General features: G+C 39.6%; 1 protein-coding gene across 3 annotated transcripts in view; it reads left to right on the forward strand.

The window, feature by feature from the left end:
- Positions 1-1,176: 1,176 nt before the first annotated feature.
- Positions 1,177-16,248, forward strand: part of LOC126283098 (protein KRTCAP2 homolog) — a 42,551-nt gene continuing 27,479 nt past the window's right edge. For 2 of the 3 annotated variants that reach the window (XR_007551380.1, XM_049982247.1), the window contains exons 1-2: positions 1,187-1,293; positions 1,403-1,557. Coding sequence is in view for 2 of the 3 variants with exons in the window: in XM_049982247.1 (XP_049838204.1) it covers positions 1,290-1,293; positions 1,403-1,557 (159 nt within the window). In the remaining variant the exon portion in view is untranslated. Of the gene's footprint in view, positions 1,294-1,402; positions 1,558-16,248 lie in introns of all 3 variants that reach the window. The other variant, XM_049982246.1, reaches the window with a different exon arrangement.

The raw sequence follows: 16,248 nt of genomic DNA on the forward strand, positions 1-16,248 counted from the left end.
GAATTCACCAAATTTTCAAAAAGTGTAAAAAATGTTATAAGTTAACTGCTTGAACAGGTCTTGCCAGGCAAATACAACTGCTTCACAGATTTCCATAGAATTATAATAACTGTTCATGCTAATATTACAAAACTAAACTTCGAGCATTAGAATGACTTGTCTGTCTCCAGACATCTCGAAGTTTCTCCTAATATCTTGTTGACTGCAATTGCGTCTCTCGTTAAGGTATTTTTCTTCTATATATTTATCTCAATTAACACTAATAATTTGTACAATGCAGGACTCATCGAAAAATAATTTACAAAATCTTTCATACCCATGATCCTAACTTCAATCAGTAAATTAACTTGTGAACAGTCTCTTCTCCTTTCTACCAATCTCGGACCCATTTCCTCTTTTCGTTGTTTTCTGTTGTTCCCCAGGTATAGCAACTATAATTACAGTGCACGATTTCTTTTGGGTGTTCGACATCTAAACATTGTAAAATCGTGTTGTCAAATGGCAATTTTTGACAATGTTCTTGATACTGTGAGGTCGGTTCACTATACTGAAGGTCTGACAAACTAGTATTGTAAATAAATACTGAACATGTGCAGGCCTCTTTACACCTCCGAGCAGTGTTATAGGTGATGATATACCATAGACTTACTAAATTACATTGTATTTGGGCAAATATAATAAAACCTTTTTGATTAATTAGTTCATATTAAGACTTTCGTTATGTGTGGCGTCATACTATACATAAGAATATTTTGTTGCCTAAAATATTATTCTAAAATTGTTAATGAATTATTACTTTGATAAATCCTATATATAATGAGATATCATAGTACGTGGATGGCAATAAATTGAATTCAATTAAAAAGAACTTCCATTCGTCCGAACACAGTAGCAGTCTGCTTAAGAAACTCAACCTCACGCAGTTAATTCATTGTGTGGAACACCGTCTCGTTTATATATTCTTGCAAGGAAGTTCTTTATGATGTAAAAATCTGTTCATTTATTTCTTATCCCCAATCGCTGCATGCGCTGTACACATAATTTTTCATAACCTGAAAAGTTAGTGCCACACTGTTTATACATTTCTCTACTCTAGTCTACCAAAAAACTTATTTTTCCTTGTAGCATTGAATTGTCGCCAATATTTAGTGTTGATCGAAGTTCTTGTTAGTGGAACGGCCGATGGTGGTCTTGGATCCTATGAACTTTGCTCCCACGTATGTCCACGTCGTGACACCAGTAGGAAGTTGTAAACAAACACAGCGTGAATTATTTTTCGAGAAATAAAAATGGGTAACAGTCCAACGTTTGTCATTCGTAAAAATATCGTTTAAGTGATGTTTTTGTCGAAGAGAATTGTAAATATTGTTGTTATAAAAGATGGTAAATTGCTTTGTTGCAGCTGTATCTTCAGGGATGTCTTTTGCCATTGCTTCGTTGTTGACAGTATTGCTCTTCTCCGGCATGCAGATGAATCGTCAATGGCTAGCTTCGTCGCAGGTTCTTACACTCGTAGGAGGCTGGTTTGCATCAATGCTGTTCGAGCTGCTGCTGATAGTATCCTTTAGACATACTACATCTACATCCATACTCCGCAAGCCACCTGACGATGTGTGTCGGAGGGCTATATCATAGGAAACTATATATCGAACCCGAAAATAGCAGTAAATTTTAAAAATACACAATGAGAAATTGTGTAGTATTAATTTCTTGTGATGATTGTGTTCGTTGTATATTGTTATCTATGCAAACACAACGGATGGTGGCTTCACTGAAGCTTTTTCTGCTGTTAAGTTTAGTTAGTGGTAGCCACCCTAATCTTTTTCGATCTACGTCCTCTCCCATTATTCAGAGTTTAACGATTTTCCAGAAATGCGAACAATACGTTTAGGATATCACCTTACACTATTGGTCACAATCCATTGTGCTTCCAGTGTATGAAACGCATTTGTTTGTTCACCACCAGTGTTACACTGGTTACCAGCAAGGACTGGATTAACCGCATCTTGATTACAGTGAGCCTTAAGTCAGGTTGTCGTTGTTATAAGTCAATCACCCATAGAGTGTAATGCATGCTCTTTCTGCAGTTTGTAGCATTCATGAGTACCATACTGTGTCGCATGCATTGCTGTTTGATGAGTGGTTCATTTATCAGTTCCCTTATTTAAATATCTTGCTTTCAGATCAGCAAGTGATATTTACTGAATACTGGCATCCTTATAGAATAGTTTCTCATTTATGTTATTGTTGTGGTTGTCAGTTTGTAGGCTGGTTTGATACATTCCTCCACAGTGCTCAATCTTGTGCAATCATCACCACCACTAAGTAACTGCTCCAACATACATCTGTTTGACCTGCTTACTGTATTCCTTCCATAGTCTCCCTTTACAGTTTTTACGCATAAGACCTCCCTCTATTACCAATTTCACAAGTTACACCAGAAGTTGCTTATTCCCAGTCTGATTCAGTACCTACTCATTAGTTACCACATTTAAAAATAATTTTTCTTGTGTGAGCAGCTAATTGTCCCTGTCTCATATCCATACAAGCATACACTCCAGATAAATAGGTGGTCATTCCATGCCAAAATATGGAATAATTCAAGGATTTGTAACCCTCATATCAGATTTTCACAAAACCTTACATATTTGGGTATGCTGATAACATAGGAACTTCTGCAAAATCTTTTTAGGCTCGGACAACTTTATTTTATATCTAATTTTAAATGGAGTGATATTCTGATAATTGGGCTCTGCAAGAATGTCAATGCAGAATGGTACTTATCTACATGGAAGATGGAAATGAAGTCCCATGCTTCTTGACAGAGTGTAGGGGAACGATGTGGGAAACTCGCACCGCCGTACTAGGCAATGTGCTAATGGAGATGGTTTGCTGTTGCCTTCCTCTGACTGTAATGGGGATAAATTATGATGATGACGATAATGACACAACAACACTCAGTCATTTCGGGGCAGGTGAAAATCCATGACCTCTCTGGGAATCGAACCCGGGATCCCGTGCTCAGGAAGTGGAGAACGCTGCTGCGAGACCACGAGCTCAAGGCACTTATCTACATAAATTCCCATAACTCAGGTGTTTATGAAGCTTTTGATTTGGATTTTTGTTAGAAGCTAAGTAAGGCAATTAACTGATATCCAGTTATTGAAGCAGTAAAATTACAAAGATTTAAAAAAAAAAAAAAAAAAAAAAAAAGTTAATGGATGTCAGTTTTTGATTTCAGATAGGCCTAAATTGCGAGGATGTGGAAAAATGCTTATATCACGTGTCTCCAACCTGCTGGGAACATTATTTTTGTCTTAAATAATCCCTGGATTGTAAGCTTTTAATTTTAAAAAATTTTTATGTGTCTTCTGCTAATTGACACACGCATCTGAAATCAAAGTAATTTATGCTGTGCTGGAAGAAGGTAATTTTAAGTAAGTTCATCCATTCACTGCCTCATACACAAAGGAATCAAATTAGCATATTTAAGTATAATTCATTCTATGTGGGTAAGTTAACTTAAAATGTGAAAATTTATTCCCTTTCATTTTGTTAATTCAGTAATTTTTCAAAAGAGCTTAACTTACAAGGTTATTCTGAATGATGGACCCATTTTCAAAAATTCGTATGTCTTCAAGTAAAAATCCAAAATGAACAAGCTTTATGCCAATGAAAAGAGGAAGTTTGAAAGTTTTTAGCAGGTGGGTTTCAGAAGCGGCCAGTAGAGTTCACGCGGCAATAGGGCTGTCATTCCATTTCACTGTCAGTTGTGAGTAAGATAGCAACTGTGGAGTACAAGGTTTCTTGTGTTCTCGAAAGGTAAGTAGCAGATTGCAGTGCAGTGAGCATTTTATACCAAATTCAGTATTCAACCATCAACTCGCAAAAGCATTAGCCGTTGGCTTAAGCAATTTAAACAGACTGGGAGTGTGTGCAAAGAAAAAAAGCACAGACAGACCACTTGTGTCAGCGGATGATGTCCGACAGATTCAAGAAAGCTTTGTGCGCAGTTCCAGTAAATTTACCCATAGAGCCAGCCGAGAACTTGGAATATCTCAGCCATCTGTATGGAAAGTTCTGAGATGATGATTGCTGTACAAGCCCCACCGATTACAACTTGCGGAGGCTCTCAACCCGTATGACAAAGAGAAGCATCTCACATTTTGTGGTTATGTGCTAGCAAAAATGGAGGATGACACATTTCTACAGTGTGTGATTTTTAGCGATGAAGTGACGTTCCACCATTGTGGAAAAGTCAACAGACACAGTGTTTGCTTATGGGGTCTGGAAAATCCACATTCACCATTACAACATTGAAAAGACTCGCCAAAGATCAATGTGTTCTGTGCTGTATCCCATACGAACGTTCATGAAACATTTTACTTTGCATAAAGAACTGTAACAGGAATCACGTATCTGGACATGTTAGAACAATAGCTGTTCCCTCAAGTTGTGGAAGATTCCCAGGACTTCATTTTCCAACAGGATGGAGCTCTGCCTCATTGGCACTATGATGTATGAGGCTTTTTGAATGATGCCCTTCTTCAGCGCTGGATCGGTCACGGGGGACTTGACGACCTGGCTCTGCAGTTCAGGCTACCAAGATCTCCTGGTCTCATACCCAGTGATTATTTCTTGTGGGGTTTTGTGAAGGAAGCTGTTTACGTTCCGCCTCTACCAACCACTCTGAACGATCTGCGTAACTGGATCATGCTGCCATTATAACATTTATCATGTTTCTGATTATTAAAACTAATTAATTACAAATTATTACATTTATTAGATGGATATCAATCGTTATGGAAAAAATAACTTTGAAACTTCCTTTTTTCATTGGTGTAAAGATTGTTCATTTTGGATTTGTACTTGAATAAATACAAAGTTTTGAAAATGGACCCATCATTTAGAATAACCATGTATATGATTTATGTGTTCAGCCAATCATCTGTTTACAATGGTAAAGAAGTGTTCTTAGACAGCAGTAGTTTGTTTGAAACAATGCAACAATTGCTGAAATTCATTGTTGAGAACAGCTGCAACATGCAACAATTAACCTATTTGGCCTCAGTTGCTCTTTGTCTATCAGTGGTGCGGCCATATTCCACTTGTATAAAGTATTTTTTAAGTGAATTACTGCTCAGTTAATTGCAATAGAAAAAGTGAAAATTACTAAAAACACCATGTCGTTTGACAATCTATACTTTAGTAGAAACTCTGTAAAAAATAGAAGAGCTGGGTGAAGACCAATGAGATGTAATATTTCTGCAATCCAATATAAGCTTTCCACAAGGTCAATAAAGTGCTACTATATGTGGACATCACAGATACAATTGCTTAAAAGCTTTTGAAAATCATCAAAGAACTTGTGTCCCTTTCAAAAAACACAGACTGGTTAAAAATCTTTGAGGTCAGTTTGCTTGTCTTTGTCTTAAACATTAAGTGCTAAAAGATTCTATATAAAATCAGGCCAAAAACAGTGCACAACATGTCACAAGATTTGTGGACAGAATACTGACATCAGTAATAGAAATGAAAATGTTTCAGATGACCTGGAGGTGACGTTTCACAACTCAGTACTAAAAAGTCAAAGTATTGAGGATGCAAATAAAACTACATGATTTGGGTTGCTCACCCTTAAAACTTCACTCCATTCCAAATCACACTGAGCGAGGTGGTGCAGTGGTTATCACACTGGACTCGCTTTCAGGAGGATGACGGTTCAATCCTGCATCCGGCCATCCTGATTTAGGTTTTCTGTGATTTCCCTAAATCGCTTCAGGCAAATGCTGGGACGGCTCATTTGACAGGGCACGGCTGATTTCCTTCCCCATCCTTCCCTGATCCAATCAGACTGATGACTTCGCTGTTCGGTCTCTTCCCCCAAATCAGTCCAATCCAAATCACAGCAAGGGTTCATATGGAAAAAAGAAGCTAGAAAAAGTGAAGCATGTTTTGGAAAGAAAAGTATGCCAAGCATTAAATTGCACTATTGAAGCTTCAGACCATAGAGAAGAAAAACTTGATCATGAAATTGTTAAGAAAGCCAAAGATTTTGATGCCATGATATTGTTAATGAAGGAATAAGTGGCTAGTGTAAGAGTACCTGAAAAAATCAAAATTTAACTTTAGCTCCACTCTCTTGGTCGAAAGAAATATTACGTCAGAATTCAATGTTAGTAAGTATGTAGTTCGACAAGCAAGGAAACTGAAAACAAAAATGAGCATTTTATCAGTTCCTAACCAGAAAAGGGGGAAGTTATTGCTGATGAAGTGGTAAAGATTGTCAGTGATTTCTACCAAAATGATGAATATATTTGAATATTATCATGATTAAAAGACAAAGTTAGCATTGAGAGGACTATGTATATGCAAAAAAGACTCCTCCTTTGCATATTAAGAAAACTGTACTCTTGCTTTAAATGGGAGATTCCAAACATTAACATTGGTGTTTCTAAATTTTGTTTGCTAAGACCAAAGTGGTGTATTTTAAGTGGTGCTGCCAGCACTCATTCCATGTGTGTGAGGGGTATCGACCAAAATTGGAAACTGCTTTTGGATGCAGGACACATTGAAGAAACATACAATGAACTTATAAAATTTCTTGTATGTGACATGTAACAGAAAATAGTTTGTTGCAATGGATTAAAGACAGAAATGCTTTTGAGAAATTTCATTGACAGTTTCAGGGATAATCTCTGGTGAACATTTATATTTTAAATTAATATTAGTGCGACTAGAATAATTATTGTTTAAAGATTCTAATTTGATGTCCTAAATAAAGTCAATGAAACTGCTTTTGGATGCAGAACGCATTGAAGAAACATACAATGAACTTAAAAAATTTCTTATATGTGACTCTGAAAACTACGACTGCTTGCTTAATCACTGTGTTAATAGTCCCAGTGATGACAAACTGTCAAAATTATTAAAACAGAAATTAGTTTACAGATATGCTGATGAAGAAATTGACTTCAACCTGTGGATAAATACAGGTCAACGAGCAGAATTGGTTAAGCAGTGTGCAACTGTTGGTGAATGCATAAACCTGTTGGTAACTAAATCACAGGCACGAAACCACACTCATTTATATCTAGCTGTCAGTCGAAATAATTAAAATAAAATCTAACACCAGAAAAAGCAATTCTGTTAATGGACTTTCCTGAAAACTACAGATTCGTAATTCAGAATTAAATTAAGAGTTTTCTCTGGACGAGAAGCAGCTATACAATCCGACTCTGTGTGTTTATGTGGTAAATGAAGAAAGTATTTGGTAATAGTGAAGCACTGCTGTATAAGTGATAGAACATGATGTAGGATTTGCAAATGCTGTCCAGAAAGAAATGGTTAAGTGGCTGGCAGAGCATTACCCACAAGTGAAGAAAGTGCATTATTTCATTGATGTATGTGCAGCTCAATGCAAGAATAGAAAAAGCTTTAAAAATTTGTGTGTGCACAAAAACGATTAATCTATTGATGTTGAGCATTCCTTTTTTGCTACTGGCCTTAGTAAATCTGTTTGCAATTGTTTGGGATGAACTATAAAACATACATTGAGAAGAGCTAGTCTTCAACTAGCAAATGGTGCGCAAATAACTGCATCTGGTGATTACAATTTCTGCAAAGCTATTATTGATAAATATTTTTTTCACTTCTTAGAGAAAGTCGATGTAGATTTCCTATGCAAGAACCTCGAAGAGATTTTTTGGCAACCCGCACAATAATGGGTACTGGGAATTTTCACCATTATAAACCCCTTTCCTGTGATTCTTTAGAGATTAGAAGAGTAACTTCTTCTGAAAAGCCTTTGTTGATTTTTGGCATTCAATCAAAAGGCCCCACAATGGACATGCGTTTGTCCTCAACAAAATTCTTTTGTAGCAGCTGTATGTGATGACAAGTGGGACTTTGCCTTCATCAGAAACATCTGTGATGAAAAAGGAGATGTTGAACTACTTTTTCTCCATCCACCTGGACCAGTAGTGTCACTCATGTGGCCTGAAGGAAGACTCTTGTCTTTTGTGCCTCTGAAAAACATTTTATGTGCTATTGGTGTACCTAAATCAACATGATTAGGCAGAATGTATTACTTTAATGAAAAGGATATGAATTTAACAGAAAATAGTTTGTCGCAATGGATTAAAGACAGAAATGCTTTTGAGGAATTTCAGTGACAGTTTCAGGGATCATCTCTGGTGAACATGTATATTTTAAATTAACATTAGTGTGATTAGAATAATTATTGTTTAAAGATTCTAATTTGATGCCCTAAATAAAGTTAATGAAAATGTTTCAGTTAAATTTATAACTCTTGGCTCTGTACTTTCATGAGGCAGCCAGCCTTACTGTAGGTTGTCAGTTACATAAACTGATTTGAATGGTCAGAACAGTGATGTGATGTATGTTAAATGACCATCCAATATCTATTAAAACTCAGGGCGCTGCTGCTTTTGACTGCAACAGCTTAAGTTGATTTCCGATGTTCCAATAAGTCTAGAATAGTTATTAATTTTTCCCAATAAAGATACATCCCTTCTGTGACATATGTGGAAATACGACAGTGACATGTTGAAAACAAGATACTTTCTGTTATTATTATTATTTTTTTCGCACAGCAGAAAGTATTGTGATTTCAGATTGATTCGTGTGTCCATTTGTTGAAAAATGCCAACAATTTTATTTTATTACAGTGTGTACTGTCTTGCGAATTATTTAAGACCAATTATAAGTTCCCACCAGGTTAGATAAATGTGATACAAACATTCTCAGTGTGCCGGTACTTTTTACGGAAATTGGAAAGTGGCACACATTAATTTTTTTTGTTATGTTCTTTGTAACTCTACTGCTTAAGTAATTTCATATCTCTTAAATATGTGCTCCTCTTAACTTAAAAAAATCCCAATTAAAAGCTTCACAAACACCTGCGTTAAGAGCATTTATGAAGATAAGTACCATTTTGCACTGACATTCTTGCATAGCACAGTTATCAGAATATCATACATTTAAAACTCAATATAAAAAGAAGTTTTAGTCTGAGAGCAAAAAGATTTTGCACAAGTTCTTATGTTATAAATAAAAGAAAATGTGCAAAGTTTAACGAAACTTTGAGGTGATGGGTGACATGACCTGTGTGATTCGATTTGGAATGACCTTAGCTTCAGATATGCTCCTTGTGCTGTAGCAAGTTTGCATTTTCTATCCTCTCCATTGCTGCTATTGTCAGTTATATTGCTGCATGAAATGCAAAACTCACCTGCTACATTTGGTGTCTCATTTCTTAAAATTTAGTCAGCAGTGCTTGTTTTACTTTTGTTCATGTTCATCGTATAACTTTTTCTCAAGACACTGCCCATTACATCCAGTGGTTCTACCGAGATTTAGCTGTTTCTTGACAGAATTAAAATGCCATTGACATACCTCAAAGATTTTAGTTCTTCTTCTTGACTTTTTAATTGTCTCTTCAGATTTCTCCATAGTTTTCTTTTCTGCTTGCTCATTGTACAGATTGGATAATATCAGGAATAGGCTATGACCTCCCCCCCCCCACCCCCCCCCTCTCTCTCTCTTTCCAACCACATCTACTTATCTATGTCCTTTGATTCTTCAACTGCCATCTATGTTCTGTACAGGTTGCAAGTAAATAACCTTCTGTTCCCTCTATTTTCTCTGTGCTAACCTCACAATTTCAAAAGAATATTCTGGCCAACATTGTCAAAAGCTTTCTATAAATCTACAATGTTATAAAAATAAAAGTAGAGAAATCAAAATAGCTTCTACTTTACAGTAGGCCTATTTTGCCTGCAGTGTCATTTTATAGCTGCCTGTGAATAAAACATATAGTACTTACATCTAACCATTTTTTGATGATGTAAATAAAATAGAAAGAAACTTCCACATGGGAAAAATATATTAAAAACAAAGATTCCAAGACTTACCAAGCGGGAAAGCGCCGGCAGACAGGCACATGAACAAAACACACACACAGAATTGCTAGCTTTCGCAACCGATGGTTGCTTCTTCAGGAAGGAGAGGGAAAGACGAAAGGATGTAGGTCTGCTTGTGTCTGTGTATGTGCGGATGGATATATGTGTGTGTGTGTGTGTGTGTGTGTGTGTGTGTGTGTGTGTGTGTGTGTGCGCGCGGGTGTACATCTGTCCTTTTCTTCCCCTAAGGGAAGTCTTTCCGCTCCCGGGATTGGAATGACTCCTTACCCTCTCCCTTAAAACCTACATCCTTTCGTCTTTCCCTCTCCTTCCTGAAGAAGCAACCATCGGTTGCGAAAGCTAGCAATTCTGTGTGTGTGTTTGTGTGTTTTGTTCATGTGCCTGTCTGCCGGCGCTTTCCCGCTTGGTAAGTCTTGGAATCTTTGTTTTTAATATAACCATTTTTTGAGTTCCACAAAACATCAATTGGTGCTGCCACTGAATTTTAGTGAGTTTTCGCATTTCACTATCGTCGACTCCCTCTGATTTCATCTTGTTTCCCCCTCTTGCATCCATTTTCATACTTCTCGTGATTATTCACACGCATTTGGGTGGATTTTTTATGATTTTTTTATGTAATTCTACATTATTTGCTTAATTTTTCGCATTTTTTGCACTAACGTGCATTCTTGCTCCTTCCCTCTACATCAATACAAAAACATTTCCTTATCCCTAACCAGAACCCAGTCCCAGATACTGTTCCTGCATTGTTGCTTGGCTCATGGAATCCCCCCTAATGGCCTTACCCTCAAATTACGCATGTCCGGCTGCCGCCTCTCCTTCCACAATGACCTCCACCTATTCAGATTCTGCCAATCCTTAGCCCCCACCAACACAGTCCTGCAAACCCATATCAACCAAACACAAACCTCCTTGCAGTACATTCTCTCCATCTGCAAAATTCACTTGCTGTGCAATGCCAAATCCCGGGAACCCATAACACACATTGAAACTCTTGCCCTGCAGGAACTTGAGCAACATGCACAATGCCACCTCAAAAAGCTCTCCCTCCTGCTCACTTCCTACTCCTGCTTGGAGTACCACTGCCCACCACCGTACAACAACCTCCAAATCTCCTCCACATCCTCTCATAGATGACAAACCCTGTCTCTGAGACCTACTACATTTACCCCACTCTCAAAAACTCACTCCCACCACCAAACAGAATCCAGAATGTAAACAGACCCAAAACACAGTCATGAACCTTTCCTCCAGAAGCCTTAGCCCCAAGGAAGATCAGTCCTTTCCAGAGGCCTCATCTTTTGCCCCCCACTCTCAAATTCAATCATGCAGGACTTGTTAAAGACCTTCTCTCTTTCTCTCGGTCTCTACAGTGGAAACACTTTTTTCACTTTTGTGCCACCAACCCTACCAATCAAACTCAACCACAGAGCAATGTTGAATGCTGCCTAACTCAGTTCAGTCCTCCACCCAACTGTGATCCACGCCCTCTGCCGCCAAATCACCCCCTGTTAACTTTCCAGAATTTCTTAATCTCGAATCTTGCCTCAACATCATTCCCTAAAACCTGCAACATGCAAACTAATCTCACACCCGCATCTAAAAACTGATCCTGACCTTATTATCTTACCTGTGGATAAAGGCTCCACACTGTTGTTTTGAATTGCAAGGATTACCTGGCAGAAGGACTCCACCAGCTGTCAGATACATCCACCCGCAACAGTGACCCCATTCCAGAAGTCCAACAGGCTCTCCAGTCACTCCTCAAATCCATAGGCCCATTCTTGAACCTCTCCCCGGAGTCCATCTCTCTGTTCACCCCTACCATTCCCCACACTTCTACATCCTTCCTGAAGTTCATAAACCCAACCATCCAGGACACTCCATTGTGGCCAGTAATGTGTGCCCACTGAGAGAATCTGTGCTCTCGTAGACCAACACCGTCAACCTATCACCCAGAACCTACCCTCCTGTATAAAAGATACCAACTATTTCCTCCAGCAACTCTCCACAGTTCCTGTCCTTTTACCTCTCAGTGCCCTGCTTGTCACTATTGATGCCCTCTTCCTTTACACTAACATCCCTAATGCCCATGGCCTTACCGCTATTGAACACTACCCTTCCCCACGCCCGACTGATTCCAAACCAACAACCTCCTTCCTAATCACCATGACCAACTATATCCTCACCCACAATTACTTCTCATTTGAAGGCATTACCTACAAACAAATCCGGGGTATGACTATAGGCACCCGCATGGCACCATCCTATACCAACATATTCTTGGGCCATCTAGAGGTATCCTTCCTAAACACCCAGAATCCTAAACCCCTCACCTGGTGATGATATCTTTGCGATCTGGATTGAGGATGAGGACACCCTATCCACATTCCTCCAGAACCTCAAAACCTTCTCTCCTGTTTGCTTCACCTGGTCCTACTGAACCCAACAAGGCACCTTCCTAGATGTTGACCTCCACCTCAAAGGTGACTACATTAATACCTCCATCCATATCAAACCTACTAACCACCAGCAATACCTCTGCTTCAACAGCTGCCACCCATTCCATAGGCCTAGCCACCCGTGGTCGTCGCATCTGCAGTGATGAGCAGTCCCTCTCAAAATATGCCGAGGGTCTCACCCCAGCCTTCACAATCCGTAATTATCCTACAAACTGTGTACAAAAACAAATTTTCCCATGCCTTATATTTCCAGTCTCCCACCAACTCCCAAAGTCCCACTTCTGGCCAAAGAGGAGCATTCCCCTCATAACTCAGTACCACCCAGGACTTGAGCAACTGAATTACATTCTCTGCCAGGGTTTCGACTACCTCTCGTCGTGTCCTGACATAAATATCCTGCCCACTATCTTTTCTCCCCCCCCCCCCTCCCCCCTCCCTACAGTGATATTCCTCCATCCACCGAACCTACATATATACTCATCCATCCCTATGCAACCCCTGCTGCCAACCCCTTACCTCATCATCATACCACATAATAGACCTAGATGCAAGACATATCTCATACAGCCTCCCACCACCACCTACTCCAGTCCTGTCACAAACATCACATATCCCATCACAGACAGGGCTACGTGTGAAACCAGTCACATTATCTACAAGCTGTTGTGGTCTTCAGTCCTAAGACTGGTTTGATGCAGCTCTCCATGCTACTCTATACTGTGCAAGCTTCTTCATCTCCCAGTACCTACTGCAGCCTACATCCTTCTGTACCTGCTTAGTGTAGTCATCTCTTGGTCTCCCTCTACGATTTTTACCCTCCATGCTGCCCTCCAATACAATTGGTGATCCCTTGATGCCTTAGAACATGTCCTACCAACCGATCCCTTATTCTGGTCAAGTTGTGCCACAAACTTCTCCCCAATCCGATTCAATACTTCCTCATTAGTAATGTGATCTACCCATCTAATCTTCAGCATTCTTCTGTAGCACCACATTTCGAAAGTTTCTATTCTCCTCTTGTCCTAACTATTTATCGTCCATGATTCACTTCCATACATGGCTACACTCCATACAAATACTTTCAGAAATGACTTCCTGACACTTAAATCTATACTCGATGTTAACAAATTTCTCTTCTTCAGAAATGCTTTCCTTGCCATTGCCAGTCTACATTTTATATCCTCTCTACTTCGACCATCATCAGTTATTTTGCTCCCCAAATAGCAAAACTCCTTTACTACTTTAAGTGTCTCATTTCCTAATCTAATTCTCTCAACATCACCCGACTTAATTTGACTACATTCCATTATCCTCGTTTTGCTTTTGTTGATGTTCATCTTATATCCTCCTTTCAAGACACTATCCATTCCGTTCAACTGCTCTTCCAAGTCTTTTGCTGTCTCTGACAGAATTACGATGTCATCAGCGAATCTCAAAGTTTTTATTTCTTCTCCATGGATTTTAATACCTACTCCGAATTTTTCTTTTGTTTCCTTTACTGCATTGTCAATATACAGATTGAATAACATCGGGGAGAGACTACAACCCTGTCTCACTCCCTTCCCAACCACTGCCTCCCTTTCATGTCCCTCGACTCTAATAACTGCCATCTGGTTTCTGTACAAATTGTAAATAGTCTTTCGCTCCCTGTATTTTAGCCCCGCCACCTTCAGAATTTGAAAGAAAGTATTCCAGTCAACATTGTCAAAAGCTTTCTCGAAGTCTACAAATGCTAGAAATGTAGGTTTGCCCTTCCTTAATCTAGCTTCTAAGCTAAGTCGTAGGGTCAGTATTGCCTCACATGTTCCAACATTTCTACGGAATCCAAACTGATCTTCCCCGAGGTCGGTTTCTACTAGTTCTTCCATTCGTCTGTAAAGAATTCGCATTAGTATTTTGCAGCTGTGACTTATTAAACCGAAGTTCGGTAATTTTCACATCTGTCAACACCTGCTTTCTTTGGGATTGGAATTATTATATTCTTCTTGAAGTCTGAGGGTATTTCGCCTGTCTCGTACATCTTGCTCACCGGATGGTAGAGTTTTGTCAGGATTGGCTCTCCCAAGGCCGTTAGTAGTTCCAATGGAATGTTGTCTACTCCGGGGGCCCTGTTTCGACTTAGGTCTTTCAGTGCTCTGTGAAACTCTTCACGCAGTATCGTATCTCCCATTTCATCTTCATCTACGTCCTCTTCCATTTCCATAATATTGCCCTCAAATACATCGCCCTTGTATAGACCCTCTATATACTCCTTCCACCTTTCTGCTTTCCCTTCTTTGCTTAGAACTGGGCTTCCATCTGAGCTCTTGATGTTCATACAAGTGGTTCTCTTATTTCCAAAGGTCTCTTTAATTTTCCTGTAGGCAGTATCTATCTTACCCCAAGTGAGATAACCCTCTACATCCTTACCTTTGTTCTCTAGCCATGCCTGCTTAGCCATTTTGCCCTTCCTGTCGATCTCATTTTTGAGATGTCTGTATTCCTTTTTGCCTGCTTCATTTACTGCATTTTTATTTTTTCTCCTTTCATCAATTAAATTCAATATTTCTTCTGTTACCCAAGGATTCCTACTAGCCTTCGTCTTTTTACCTACTTGATCCTCTGCTGCCTTCACTACTTCATCCCTCAAAGCTACCCATTCTTCTTCTACTGTATTTCTTTCCCCCATTCCTGTCAATTGCTTTCCTATGCTCTCCCTGAAACTCTGTACATCCTCTGGTTCTTTTAGTTTATCCAGGTCCCATCTTCTTAAATTCCCACCTTTTTGCAGTTTCTTCAGTTTTAATCTACCAATAGATTGTGGTCAGAGTCCACATCTGCCTCTGGAAATGTCTTACAATTTAAAACCTGGTTCCTAAATCTCTGTCTTACCATTACATAATCTATCTGAATCCTGTCAGTATCTCCAGGCTTCTTTCATGTATACAACCTTCTTTTATGATTCTTGAACCAAGTGTTAGCTATGATTAAGTTGTGCTCTGTGCAAAATTCTACCAGGCGACTTCCTCTTTCGCTTCTTTGCCCCTGTCCATATTCACCTACTACGTTTCCTTCTCTCCCTTTTCCTACTACCGAATTCCAGTCACCCATGACTATTAAATTTTCATCCCTACAAGCTAAGCTGCAACTATTGTTCTGCAGTCTATGTGGGCATGACAACCACCAAGCTGTCTGTCCGCATGGATGGCCACTGACAAACTGTGGCCAAGAAACAAGTGGATCACTCTGTTGGTGAGCATGCTGCCAAACATGACATCCTTCATTTCAGTGACTGCATGTGCCATATGGATCCTTCTCACCAACACCAGCTTTTCTGAAATGCAGACGTGGGAACTTTCCTTGCAATATATCCTGTGTTTCTGTAACCCTCCTGTCTTCAACCTTTGCCAGTCATTGTCCTCTTTCATTCAGCCCCTTCCCTGTTCCCATTCCAGCACCACACAACCCTCAGTCTATCATCACACCCTGTCTTTTTACTTCTCTCCTTTTCCACTATGCCCTCCCTCCCGCCATTCCCATCTCTGCCCTGCCCTCCGTCTAACCTCCCGACTGCACATAGCTGCCTATCCTCTCTCCACCTTGTACCTCCATGCCCCCCCCCCCCCCCCCCCCCCAGCAGCATGTCATTGTCTTCCACACCTACCCTACTTCACTCCCCCTCTCCACTCTGGTACCGACTGCCTTTGTACTTTGTAGTCTGGTCCCTTCAACCCCCACAAACCAACCAGCCTCTCCACCACAGCCTCCTCCTTACCCCCACCCAGTCCCCACTGCCGTCATGTACTGGTGCTCCTCCGCCATATGGTAACTGGCAACTTTCCTTTTCATAATACTGTAACATT

Source organism: Schistocerca gregaria, chromosome 1 (assembly GCF_023897955.1).
Source record: "Schistocerca gregaria isolate iqSchGreg1 chromosome 1, iqSchGreg1.2, whole genome shotgun sequence".
Lineage (NCBI taxonomy): Eukaryota > Metazoa > Arthropoda > Insecta > Orthoptera > Acrididae > Schistocerca > Schistocerca gregaria.